The sequence below is a fragment of the Amia ocellicauda genome, chromosome 12 (assembly GCF_036373705.1).
Source record: "Amia ocellicauda isolate fAmiCal2 chromosome 12, fAmiCal2.hap1, whole genome shotgun sequence".
NCBI lineage: Eukaryota > Metazoa > Chordata > Actinopteri > Amiiformes > Amiidae > Amia > Amia ocellicauda.
The window spans coordinates 24,760,167-24,773,748 of record NC_089861.1 but is presented as its reverse complement, the minus strand read 5'-3'; the positions used below and the strand labels follow the sequence as shown (position 1 = coordinate 24,773,748).

At 50.6% G+C, this 13,582-nt stretch overlaps 1 protein-coding gene across 3 annotated transcripts in view; it reads left to right on the top strand.

Annotated features, from left to right (window-relative positions):
- The first annotated feature begins 568 nt into the window (after nucleotides 1–568).
- Nucleotides 569–13,582, top strand: part of ltbp3 (latent transforming growth factor beta binding protein 3) — a 35,373-nt gene continuing 22,359 nt past the window's right edge. For 2 of the 3 annotated variants that reach the window (XM_066718920.1, XM_066718918.1), the window contains exons 1-2: nucleotides 569–1,514; nucleotides 13,145–13,453. In XM_066718920.1, the coding sequence (XP_066575017.1) occupies nucleotides 1,277–1,514; nucleotides 13,145–13,453 (547 nt within the window). In that variant the 5' untranslated portion in view covers nucleotides 569–1,276. The remainder of the gene's footprint in view (nucleotides 1,515–13,144; nucleotides 13,454–13,582) is intronic. The other variant, XM_066718919.1, reaches the window with a different exon arrangement.

Sequence of the window (13,582 nt, the reverse complement as noted above, 5' to 3'; positions counted from 1 at the left end):
GAAGCATCACACTACACCACTGCCTGTGCTCCACCTGCGCGCTTGACCGACTGTCACCTCTGATGTGGAAGATATACCTGTGAGCATCCCCCCCCCCGCCGCCCCCTGGTCACAGGTATGTTGAATTCATACACCACGGGGCAACAATTATTTTCGTTTATGTCTATGTATATATTTATTAGCTGATGGAAAAGTTCACTACCTTCAAAAACACACTCAAATATATATTATTATTATTATTATGTATTTATTAGCAGACACCCTCGTCCAGGACGACTTACAAAACAATGTATACACAGACATGGTGTACTGATGCCACAGGAGAAGGGGGTGGTGGTCAGACCGCGCAATGGGCTCGCTTCCCCGGACCCCCGCGGACCCCCACTGCCCTCGCCTTCACTGGTGCGTATGAGCTGCTTAAGCGGAGCCTGCTATTTAGGCAGCAGCGCCGCGCAATGTGGGCAGGGAGTGACATGTACAGCTGTATCATTATCGCTCCCAACGAGAGAGAGAGAGAGAGAGAGAGAGAGAGAGAGAGGAACAGCTACAACGGAGCCACTTCAGCCCGAGTTGCCGCTGCCTGGCCCTGCGCCAAGGTACGGTCCGCGGAGAAGGATTGGTTGAGGTTCTTCGTTCTCCCTCTCCCTCCCTCCCTCTCTCTCTCTCCCTCCTCCCTCTCTCTCCCTCTCTTCTCCGACTCCCAGAGATACGCACACGCAAGCCAGGCGAGCAAACAGCACAAGACCAGGGAGAGAGGCAGACTGGGACAGTGCGGAGGAGAAGACGAGTTTCCAACACTTTTGCTGCTGGTTCGTGTGTCAGTCCGGGCGAGACCCGCTGCCTGCGCCTCAGCCCTGCGCTCTCTCTTTTGTTTTGCTGCGTTTCTTTGCCCAACTCTGAAGCGACTCCCGTGCCGTTACACGATGCCACCCAGACAGCGCGCCCTTCGCGGACTGTGGCAGCGCCTGTTGTGAGCGCAGACCGAGAGACGCTGTTGCTTTTGCGGGTGTGTTTGTGTTGTTATTTTGTTGCTTTTGCGCTCCGAGGAACCGGACGGCCCGGCCCGGCTCCCCGCATCCTGAGACGCCAGAGCACCACGGGGGTGGCGAAGTGAGGGCAAGGATACAGAAGAGAGGGAGAGAGAAGGAGGAGAGCCACAGAAAGAGAGAAGGAGAGGTGGGCTTGTATTGACACTGGCAGCCGTCCTCCCCTCTTCCTCCTCCTCCTCCTCCTCCTCCTCCTCCTCCTCCCGCACTCCGCCGTCGACGATGCCAGTATGCCCTCGCTGATCCCCCAGCTCCTCCTGCTCTGCCTGGGCGTCCACAGGCTGGTCCTGGCGGCGGAGCGGCCGTCGGCCCGGGAGCGCTTCAGGGTGGTGATCGCGCCGCTGATATGCCGGCGGACCTGTCTGAAGGGGCACTGCCAGGACACCTGCGAGCAGGGCAACAACACCACGCTGGTGGGGGAGAACGGGCAGTCCGCCGACACGCTCACTGGGCCCGGCTTCCGAGTGGGTGAGTGTGTCCAGTGCTTTCGTCTTTATGATAATGCCCGCTACCACCAGCACCACTACTACTACTAATCATCATCATCATCATCATCATCATCAACAAGAGTAATCAGCTGCACGTCTTGAGGCAGAAAACATCATTATATTCCTATTGGATGGTATGATCCCAAACACAAATTACAGCAATAAGTCAATGATGACATATGCATGCACCCATACACATATATACAACTGTGATGTTGTGGTTTTTAATTGGTAATCCTCATGGGGTTAAATTAAAGTTCAGGAAACTCCTTGCCAGCAAGACGGCCGACAGCAGCGAAGGTCTGAGTGTCACCTGGGAAGCGAGGGGGTCTGATTTATAACGGGGGGCTCGAGTGGCAGTGGTAGTATTAGGCCTGAGGGAGCAATAGCTGTACAACACACATGCACAACATGCAGGAAGTCATTAGCCAAGAAAAATACACAATTAAATGTGAGCTTACCCAGCAGACTCGCCACTGAATACTTTTGTGTCATTTCTAAGGCTGTCCTGGATAATTGCAGGCAGGCGATCTTGCTATGAAGTCTAGGGGGGGGGGGGGTGTTGTGAAATCCTGAACTTGGCAAGTTGTGGTTCACTGTGGAGGCTGCTTTGGGTTGCTGTTGCTTTCTGTTTCGGCCGCTGTCGCCTCCTTGGGCTTAACGACTTTGAATCTATGGGGGAGGTGGGGGTCAGGTGATGGATGTCGGTGATTAAAACGGTGCAGGGGGTCTGTCACGTGTTCTCTGACCAGCCCCCACCTCTCATATTAGTGCTCTTAGGTAATAAAAGTTAATTGGTGTACTGACTCTCAAAGTATTTTTTTTTTACTTGGGTAGTAAAGTGTGTTGGGTTCCCAGGTTGCACATAAAATAAAAAATATTTTTAAAATCCTGCCAAGAAGCCAGATGAAATGCCAGCCGTGGTCAAGGCTGCTTCTTGATCTGCAAATACCTGTACCGGAGGATCCCCAGCCAGTCAGCAAACATCCATTACCCCCTGCTGAATGCCGCTCCTTCCCTTGACCGTTGAGCTCCAGCTGTACAGTATGCCTCTGATGGTGTGGCCCGAGCTCCTGGTCGCATTCAGAGCTCTCCAGGTGGCAGCGCTACCTGCACCTGCCTGGAGTCTCCCTGGTGCCGCTGGCAGAGGGCAGAGTCTCCATCCCCTGTGCTGACCCCCACATTATGGAGGCTCCTCCCACAATGTCTGAGCAGACTCTCTGGGGCTCCTCTAGTCGCCTTCACTAGGCAACCACTCGATCGACCTTGGGATGTAACCCAGGAGCGGGGCTAGGGTCAGTCTGTGTGTGTGTGTGTGAGAGTGTGTGTCTGTGTGTGTATGTGTCAGTCTGTCTGTGTGTGTGAGAGAGAGAGAGAGTGTGTGTGTGTGTGTATGTGTCAGTCTGTGTGTGTGTGTGTGTGTGTGTGTGTGTGTGTGTCAGTCTGTGTGTGTGTGTGTGTGTATGTGTCAGTCTGTGTGTGTGTGTGTGTGTGTGTGTGTGTATGTGTCAGTCTGTCTGTTTGTGTGTGACAGTCTGTATGTGTGTCTGTGTGTGTTTGTCAGTTGAGATGCAAGCAAGATATCGGTTCCGTTTTCCACAGCTGAGCTTTTAGAAACGTACTGTTGAAAAAACAACACATTAGTGTTTATTATAATTATTATTACTAACCTGTATAAAAACTGTATATCTACTATTTCTACATCCATCAGTCAATGAATTGTTTCATCTGTTCTGTTTTGTTTTCCCTCTATCTCATGATTGCGCACCATTTTGAGTTTGGGGATTGCACAAACCCTGCTGTGTCAGCCCTGCGTGAGTCACAGGGCCCAGAAACAGCCCTGCTTTTGTGTTGGGCGCAGAACAAACATGGCCAGGTTTAACTTTTTTCTTTTTCAATCATTGTGCTTTTATTACAATTTACTCATAAAAACTAAAAGGAAACAGGTCTCTCACGTCATAACATCTTACATTTCTAAGCACAGAGTCCCAAGCATATAAAATAAATCTGTTATTGATTTTATTTTATTGTTATTATTATGATTTTAATGTGTCATGTTACCAAGATTACTGGGGCGACTCTTAGTTAAATATCAGCATTGTGTGTGCGGAGCCAGTGGTCGGGCAGATCTGAGATCTTTGTGTTCTTTGGGTTTTGATGACAGCAAGACAAATGTTTAAACCCAGTAGTGTGGGAGCGATCTGGCCTGGTGTGTGTGTGTGTTTGTCAGTGTGTGTGTCAGTGTGCGCTGCGCAAAGCACCTCAGTGGTTTCAGCTTCACAGCTTCTGGCTTTTCACTGTCAAGTGCTAAATAAACAAACCTGATGACCTCTCTCTCTCTCTCGCTTCCTGGGCTACTACACAGAGATTAACAGCGCCCTGTCTCTCTGTGCACACGGCCGGCCCCCGAAGAATTCCTGCGGTCGCGAGGAAGTATGCTGTGAGATAGCTGACATACTTCCTACATTCACCTTGCCCTCGGCACCAGAACTACCTGGCCCAGAAAACAAACAAACAAAACACCTCACCACACTTTCCAGTCAGTGCCGTCAGCGCCAGGAGAAGGACGCTGACGAAACACCTCACCGTGCTGAAATGCCTGGGGGCTGAATCGACCAATCAGGAGGGAGACTAGGGTCACATCTGAGTTGGCTGTGATATTCAAGATGGTGGTGAGGGGGTTTTCTGGTTTTCATTTTTTGTTGTTTTGTGTGGACAGATCATTCCGGCCCCTAACCTTTCTATCGCGATCTACTGCTCGAACTAGAAGCATTACAGAATCGATCTTGAACAACTCGTCAGCACCCCCACCACCCAGACCCCTGCCCAAGTTACAATGGAGTAGCTCTTCAACTCAAAAAGGTTGGGCCCCACTGTACCAGTGCTACCACTCCATATACGGGCTAACTTGGTTGCCAGGGCCCGAAACGTCTTCTGCATCCCTCTCTCTCTGCAACACAAGGTGTAAGGAAACTCCCGGCAAACGTGTCCGCGGAGACCGAGTACCTCCCTCCGGCTCCGTCGCCTCTTTCTCAGACGCCAGCCTTTGTTCTGCTGTCTTCCAGAAACGGGCCTATCACCCTTCTCCCAAACGAACTGATCTAAACTGATCTAAAATCTAAACCCAAGAGAAAAGCCCCAATGATGATGTTTTCATCGCCTGATTATTTAATGATATACACTTAATGCTTCTGGGACTGGTGGGGCCTGCAGAGATGTTTACAACCTGTCATTTAAAGGGAGTTGCTCTTCCTTGCCCATTGCTAGCGGTTGAAAAACTGCTTTGGGAGGCCTCTCATGGTGCGGGGGGATATTGTGTGTGTGTATGTGTGTGTGTGTGTAGCGAGTGAAGAACGCCCCTGCCCCTGGGTAGTTACTCCTTTGAGTGGATACATGTCTCGCCGACTCCTGTGCTCGATGGAGTGGCAGGGAAGTCCTCCGGGTTGAGCGCCGGTTTGAGGCTGTGGTGAAAACGGGGGGTGATGAGGGTGGCGCGGTAGAAGGCTGTGGTTTGGAGGGGGGGAAACTAAGGAGTAGGGGAAGAAAAGGAAGAGGGAGAAGGAGAAGAGGAAGCAGAAGCTCAAGCCCCTTATTGTCACCTGGTGTTTCATGCTCTCTGTCTCGCAGCCACGTCCTCCCCTGTCCACTGGCTTCTGTGTGGATCTGACAGGTTGAAACCGTGTCTTTGTTTATTTATTTTTTCCTATGTGGGGTCATTTGAGGCCAGGGAGGAAGTCAGCCCTGCTGTTGACAGAGTCTGAGCTGTTGTGGTTGCTGCTGTTGCTGTGGTTGGTGATGCTATTGTTGTAGCTGTTGTCATTGTGGTTGTTGGTAGATGTTGCTGTTGTCAGTGATGCTATTGTTGTAGCTGTTGTCGTTGCCATTGTGGTGGTTGTTGGTGTAGATGTCGCTGTTGTTGCTAGTCTTGTTGCTGTTGTTGGTGGTGGTGTTGGTGTTTCTACACCCCAGCCGTTGAGGTGGTGTGGGGGAAAAAGCGGAGAGTTTTCCCGTGGAGCGGGAGTTTTACCATTGCCGCCCGAAGCGTGATGCCATGGCACCACAGATGCACTGCAGAGCGATCGCCCCCTACTGGTCACCGCAGGTGCCCTGTGACTCTTTGGTCAATATTAATGCTAATAAACCCCTTTGCTCTATCTGTTTTTTTTATCCATATTGTTTCCTTTTTCTCACTGTGCTGCTGCCAAGTCTCAGTAGACCATTCTCCAGTAGAAACTTGTTATTCCCAGAGACGGAAAAAAAATCACTTCAAGCAACCACTCCGGCGGTGGAGTTGGACGAATACTGTAGCTGACCGCAGGGGGCCGTCGGGCTGCCTCCTCTGGGTGGACCCCCACTGGCACTTTGTGTTCAGATCCCAGGTGTCAGGGTTTAGATAAAAAGCTGGTCAAATAAGAGTATATTGTTGTGATCTGTCGTTCAGATCAATTTGCTGCATCCGTTCATGGGCCAATCAGATGTCAGCGTTGGTGTCACATGCTCACCCTGCTCTGTTGTAGTGCTCTGTTGTGCATCATTGCAATGGGATACACCTTTGAACCGTCCCACTTGACACAGATTGCTGTGGGTCTGTGCACTGTGTCTGTGCACTGTTCTTGATGATCGCTGCTTGCAGTCATATTTATTATTATTATTATAATGATTAGGATTATTATTATTGGAGGATTATCACTGCTACACATTTTGCTTTTGAGATGCATTCAATTCAAGTAATTTAGACCTGTGGTTCACATCTGATTATTATTATCATTATTATTATTACTATTGGCTTAATAGTGTCTTTCTCCAACATCACAATGTGGGAGCGGTGTACCAGTAAAGAGTTTGCCCCCCTGCCCCTCCTCCTCCCCTCTTCTCTCCTCTCCTCTCTGGGGCGGCACTAAGCCCAAAGCGAGTAAACAGAGCAAGTCTGGGCAGCAGGCGCAACCTGAGAAGCTGTTCAGCGCCTCTACTGCGATTGGCCTTAATTACAGTCATTATCCAATTGCGCCTCATTAAGGTTGAGCCAGGGAGGTTGGGCAACAACTGTAAATACAGATTGTGGCACTTGTGCTGTCAGATCCCAATTATTGCCGGCTGCCTGTGCTCGGCTGAGCCCGTCTAGGGCATGCGGGCCAGGAGGAGAAGTTTGGAGTGCTACAGAGACCGTCAAGTTTCTTTGTGATGGATGGGGGTGTGGAAAGGCAGAGGGGTGGGTAGTTTGGAGATTGTTTGGGTCTTGTTTTATTTTAGGTGTGGGGGCTAATATTGCGATATGTTTACTCAGTCGTGATAAGATTAGAGCAGGCTGGATACTCGGTTAGGTAGGTGCTGACAGAGAGATAGGGAGAGTGTGTGTGTGTGTGTGTGTGTGTGTTTGTGTGAGAGAGAGGGAGCGAAAACATGCTGAGAACTTCTCCATCAATCTCTGCTCATCAAGACTGAATGCTGTCTATGAGGCGTCGTGTCCATCGAGTGACCAGCAATAAAGTGGCGGAAATAATTTTGTCAGTTATGCGAGGTGGAGAAATTATCCCTTTGCTCGCGTGTTTGAGAGATTTACAGCTTCCTGGGGTGGCTTACAATATAAGCTTGTTGTTGTTGTTTTTAGTGTTTTGGGGGGATTTTGAATTGGATCTTCTCTCCCACTTCTGTGCTTCCTGCGCCTCGGGGCGTCTGATTGCTGGCGCCAACTCTCTCTTCTGCTCTACCGGTAACCTGACATCCTCTGCCTACGTCTAAGGATAAACCTCAGATATACCTTTGCACTTTGGGTGCCTCCCTGACTGCTGCTGGGAAAAACCCAAGAAGTAATTCAGCCATACCTCCATCCATTAATCAATTGTCGCTCTATCCAGTGCAGAGTGGAGCCCGACCTAGCGCAGGGCTGGGGGTGGCCGAGACCATTGCAGGGTAGTACTAATGGATACACACACAAACACAAAACACACATACATGATTACAGGGTGTTAGTAGAGTAGCTGATTTTGAGAGGGGAGGAAAGTGGAGCCCCCCAGCCTCAGTCCACGGCCTTGTAGGGTGAAGGGAAGCATAGGTTTTGACAGAGAGTCCATGGCAAAGAACAGGTTGTGCCCATGTGTGTTGTTGGCATTGCTCCGGTGCCAGGGTGAGGGTTGGATTAATAGATTCAGAAAGAAAGGAAAGAAGAAAAACAAAACAGACTGTTGTATTTTAATGGTGTCTCCTGGTGACCTAACAACCATATCTCTTCAAGCCACCGGATGAAAAGTCTGCCTTTGGGATATTTGGTGCAGGGACAGGGAGGACAGGGACAGGGAGTTGTCAACTGCAGGTGTGCATGTCTTCGACGACAGCCTCTACAATCCTGGTGATGGGGCAGCTTCCTTCAGCTGTCGGATACACGGGCAGGAAGCTCTGAGATTTTGTGTGTGTGTGTGTGTGTATGTGTATATGTGTGTTGGTGTTTGTGAGTCTTTGAGTATATTAATTTATGTGTGTGTTTCTATGTGTGTGTGTGTGTGTGAGTGTGTGTGTGTGTGTGTGTGTGTGTGTGTGTGAGCGCATTAATTGGCTGCAGTCTGGGCTGAAGAATGACAAATATGCGCCGTTCAGGAAAAGGCATCTAGACTCTCTCAGCCTCTCGCAGCATCTGGGAAAGAAATAACAGGCGGTCTTGGCACTGAGTTAGTGCCTGTTCTAGCGGCTTCACTTTCTCTCTCTCTCTCGCCATTCTTCCCCCTCTCTCTCTCCCCCTTTTCTCACAGACCGGAGACTTTCTTCCCGGGCTGTTGGTTCCTCTCCTCAAAGGTCCCCAGTCTTCAGCCCGGTGGATTTCCCCCACTCTGAGATCTCAATTCTCAGACCTGCTGTATTGGGGCTTAAAGCAATGGCAAATGCACAGTTTTCAGTCTGGTTCTGGACCTGAGCCCGGACTGGACCGTTCTCCCTCAGTTCCCCCTCCTCCCCTGTGAAAGGCTGACAAACGCACACCGTCTCGCCCTCCACCGCAAACACCTTGTAATGGCAGTGCTGGGAATACTCAGAGGAACTAGCTCGCACTCATCCATGACTTCAACCACGGCCTTGTGAACTGCCCCCCCCACCCCCGTCTCTGTCTATATTCTTTAATATTCTTCACCCTCTCTCCCCCCCTCTACCTTCAAAATTAAAGTGGAGCGGTCTGCCACTGAGACTCCGTGTTTGGGTTGGTTACATGACTTGCGGGCCAATCAAAGACCATGACCGCATCTCCACAGTCCAGTGACACTTACAGTGCAGGGCTGTCAAAGCAGCGCTTGGCCAACAATAACAGCGCCTGGCCTATAAAAAGCCTCCCTCGCCGCAGTGCATTGACCCCATTAAGACCAAAGCTTTATTTACTCTTCATTGAGTATTTCGGTTATGAATAATAATACCCGGGATGACATTTATACATGAGATAAGAGGTGTAGGACTCTTTGATTGCTCTGTGATTAGCTGGTTTCTCACATGTGGTTTATAATGTGTTTGATAGTGTGTGGTCGCCCACTCCCAACAACGCTGCTGCCCTGTTCGTGGATGCTTGGGATAAAACCTGCCAGGCCTCTCCACAGCTTGCAGAGAGGGGGCCCCAGTTGATCCCAGAAGTGTTCTTGTCACGCTTGGCCGTGTTATTGCTGTGATTTATTTATTGCTACACTGGAATCCTGAGCCCCTGCGGGAAACACGGAGTCTGCTTCTCAGCAACTTGATCTTTGCGCTATTCTAATACCGCGGGAACGGGGAGGGTGTGTGTGTCTGTGTAGGGGGGGTTAGTCTCAAGCTGTCACTGGCCTCAGCGATGGGAGAAACAGATGTGATAGTTGTTAAATGTTAGATCTGCAGGTTTTGCCCTGTTCCTGGCCCAGCGCGGCGTTCGGCACACAAGTCTCAGAGAGAGCAGGCTGGGATCTGCCAGACTGCTAGTAAACAACAATGCCATGGCAATGGAAGCAATCACAGCCAATCAGTGTTGGCTTCTGGGGGTTGGGAGGTGGGGCAAGGGACCAAGCATATGCATGATGCCAACGATGTGCCAACCGCTTGGATTTGTGGGCAATCTGTGTTGAATTTGGGATAATCTAGCCTGATTGACAGGGGTAGCACAGACAGACGGGAAGGAAATGTGGAGGGTCCCACACTCTGGCACTGACTGCTCACTGTGGGGTGTGAGTGTAGGTTTGTGTGTGTGTGTGTGTCTGCATGTGCCTCTGACTCCCTCTCTACATGTCAGTGTCTGCTGTATGGGTGTCACCCTCTGTCTCCTGCTGTCTCTGAGTCTGTTTTTGTGTCTATAGCTCTGTGCGTGTGTTTAGAGGTTTAGAGGTGGGGGTGGACCGGGACCATCACTGTTGGAGATGCAAGGCGGGGTAAATCGTATACACGCACACACACAAACTGAAGAAAACAAGTGGCAGGAAAAAGCGCTACCCCTTTAAGCACATCCCCCTTCACACAGACATACACTCCCAACACTGACTCCAGATCTCACTGTTGTTTTCCTAGATCGAGTTTCTTGTCTCCGGGAGCGGCGTCGACTTGGGTGTGGGGGGGTATGATGTGACTTGGATTTAAGACAGAGGGATGGGGGGACAGGGAAGGAAGTGGCCGGGGGCGGTGGGGGTCAGAACAAGGGTCTGCATTCAGCTGTCGTGGTCCCCCACCCCCCTCTCTCTCTCTCTCTCTCTCTCTCCCTCTCTCCTCCTCTGCCTCTCTCTTTCTTCCTCCTGCTGCCTATACCGCCACCTCTCTCTTGCTGCCTCTATGGCTGCTCTTCACTTTGCAAACTCAGGGCCAGCAGCTGGAGCTGTAGGGATCTCAGGGAGAGCTCAGGTAACAGGTAACAGTCAGGGTGATTGTCCAGGGCAACTTGAAAAATATAAGGCGCAATACAAAGTGCAATAATACAGTGAAAATCAAGGCATAATACATTTTACAAATTCACAATTTACACACGTGTATACAAGGTATACAATAAACAAAATATAAGGTCTTACTTGATAGAATGAAAAAGCTGATAAGTGCAGACAAGATGTTAAGTCAAAGTTAAGAGCTAAGGGATATCAAAATAAACAATACAAGTGCCAGTAATGCAAGGCAAGAGTATGACAAAACGTTGTATGAGTGCAATCTTAATGAAAATAAATGACTAAATTACAAGTAGAGTCTGAAAAGATGCGTCTTGAGTAAGCGCCAGAAGGAGATCAAGGACTCTGCTGTTTTGACTTCAGTGGGAAGGTCGTTCCACCACTTAGGGGGCAGGGGTGAGAAGGAGCGGCTCTGGTGTAAGGGGAGTGGAGAGGAGGCAGAGTTAGTCTTCTTTCACCGGAAGAGCGCAGCGGTTTGGAGGGGATGTATGGAGAGATGAGGGTCTGCAGGTAACTCGGTGCAGTCTGTTCTAGACAGCGGTAGGTGAGGGTCAATGTCTTGAACTGAATGCGTGGTGCTATCGGGAGCCAGTGGAGGGAGCGGAGCAGTGGAGTAGCGTGTGCGAATCGGGGCAGAGAGAATACCAGACGAGCCGCAGAGTTCTGGATGAGCTGGAGCGGCGGGTGGTAGATGCAGGCAGGCCGGCCAGGAGGGAGTTGCAGTAGTCCAGGCGGGAGAGAACCAGTGACTGGACGAGCAGCTGAGTCGAGTAGTCGGTGAGGAAGGGGTGGATTCGGCGTATGTTGCTCAGGAAGAATCTGCAGGTGCGTGTCAGCGTGGTGATGTGCTGGGTGTAGGAGAGCGCAGGATTGCGGGTGACTCCTACATTCTTAGCTGAAGAAGAGGGAGAGAGTGTTGTAGATTCCAAGGGGATTTAGATGGAGAGATCAGCAGAAGGTGAGGAAGAGGGGGGAAAAGAGGAGATCAGATTTGGAGAGCTTGAGCTTGAGGTGGTTTGAATGCATCCAGGCGGAGATAGCAGACAAGCAGGAAGAGATTCGAGAGGGGATGAGAGGGTTGAATGAGGGAAAAGACAGGAAGATCTGGGCATCATCTGCATGAATTGATAAGAGAAACCATGGGATGGGATTTGATGAGGGGGCCCATGGAGCGAGTGTAGAGAGAGAACAGGAGGGGGCCCAGGACGGAGCCTTGGGGAACGCCTGTGAGGAGAGGCTGGGGGGTGGATGAGGAACCTCGGCATGTCACTTGGTAGGACCAGTCGCTGAGGTAGGAGGAGAACCAGGTGAGAGCAGTCCCAGAGATTCCAAGGTCAGCGAGGCAGGAGAGGAGGATGGAGTGATCAACGGTGTCAAATGCTGCAGAGAGATCAAGGAGGATGAGGACTGAGGAGAGGGAGACACCCGAGCACAGCTGAGGGAGTCAGTGACTGCCAGGAGAGCCGTCTCAGTGGAGTGAGCTGTGCGGAAGTCTGATTGCAGAAGATCAAGGAGTGAGTGTTGGGACAGAAAGGCAGAGAGCTGACGGTGGACTGCCCACTCGAGAGTCTTTGAGAGAAAGGGGAGTAGGGAGACAGGGCAGTAGTTCTGAGGAGAGGTGGGGTCATGGGTAGGTTTCTTGAGGAGTGGGATGACAGCAGCTTGTTTAAAAGCAGAGGGAAAATGAAAACAGTAGTGAGGAGTTGAGGGAGGAGATGAAGGGGAGTAGATCAGTGTATCAATGTATCAGTGTGTCAGTCAGTCAGGCAGCCAGTTGGTTGTCTGTCTGTCAATCAGTGAGTCAGGACACATGTGGCTCATGCTTTGGAGTTGGTAATTTTAGAATTTGCTCTTATATTCCTACATTTGAAATTGGCAATTCCCTCATGGAAAAAACACATCTTTCATAGATGATGTTTGATCATTATATGTTTTTTCTTCATCAAAATTGCTCCCTTTTTATTGTATATATAAAATACAGGGGATATATTTACAATACATATTTGTCAATTCAATTCAATTTATATTTGCTTTATTGGCATTACATGGTTGGCCAAAGCTAATACATATATATTAATAACAGTAGTAATAAGACATGAAAACAAAACCAGTGTTGCCAGTCAATACAACAAAAATAGCTATGAAACTTGTGAACAAGAATTGTTTTTACAATGGAGTCCCACAGGCCTGTATCTACACACTGTCCTTAAGGCTGTGGCTCTCTTGCTCTCTCTCTCTTTCTCTTTCTCTCTCTCTCTCACACACACACTCTCGCTCTCTCTCCCCCCTCTCCCTCTTTCTGCTTCTCTTTCCAGTGTTTCTTACTCTCTCTCTCTGCCAGGCAAGCCCTGTACAAATCAGGGACCCAGCCCTATGAGAGAGAGAGAGAAGCAGTCGCTGGGTGGATCTGCTCCGAGTGTATGAGTAATCCATCCCAGGCAGCTGAGGTCAGACACCAGCGAGTGTGTGGGTAATTAAACTCGTCACGCTGCCACAGGATTCCACACACAGCAGCTCCAGGCCCGTCTGCTGCCCCGCGCCAGGGCCAGAGCACCACCGCTACCAACGCTGCTGCCCCCAGGCTCTGCGTACACTACGAATACATTAAAGCCAAATTTGCCGACGCAATGCATTTAACATGGCATAGTATAGTGTTCTACGGTATAGTGCAGTGCAATACAGTATAGCACAGTAATGGTACAATCAAGTGTTTTGTAAAACTCTCTCCCTCTCTGTCTCTCTGCAGTGGTGTGCCCCCTCACCTGCATGAATGGGGGCCAGTGCAGCTCCCGCAGTCACTGCCTGTGCCCTCCTGGCTTCACTGGGCGGCTCTGCCAGTTCTCTCTGCGGCAGGGTGGGCAGGGCGGGCAGGGGGCGGTGAGCGCTGGGGGTGGGGAGCAGGGCCCCGTGGGCAAACAGACCCTCTACACCCTGCAGGTCCTGCCTGAAACCCAGAGCCTGGGGGACCAGCCTGGCCCGGATCGGCAGCGGCAGCCGGCCCTCTCCACCTTCACGCTGCCCCTCACGCCGGGCGGGGGGCATCACTCATCAGAAGGTAATCCCCCCCTGCCCTCGACGCAAGCACGCACCTATGCACGCACACACACACACACACACACAATGGAGAGACATTGCACAGTATTCCCGGGGACTTGCTGTGCACAGTTATTTGTGCGCTGTCTGT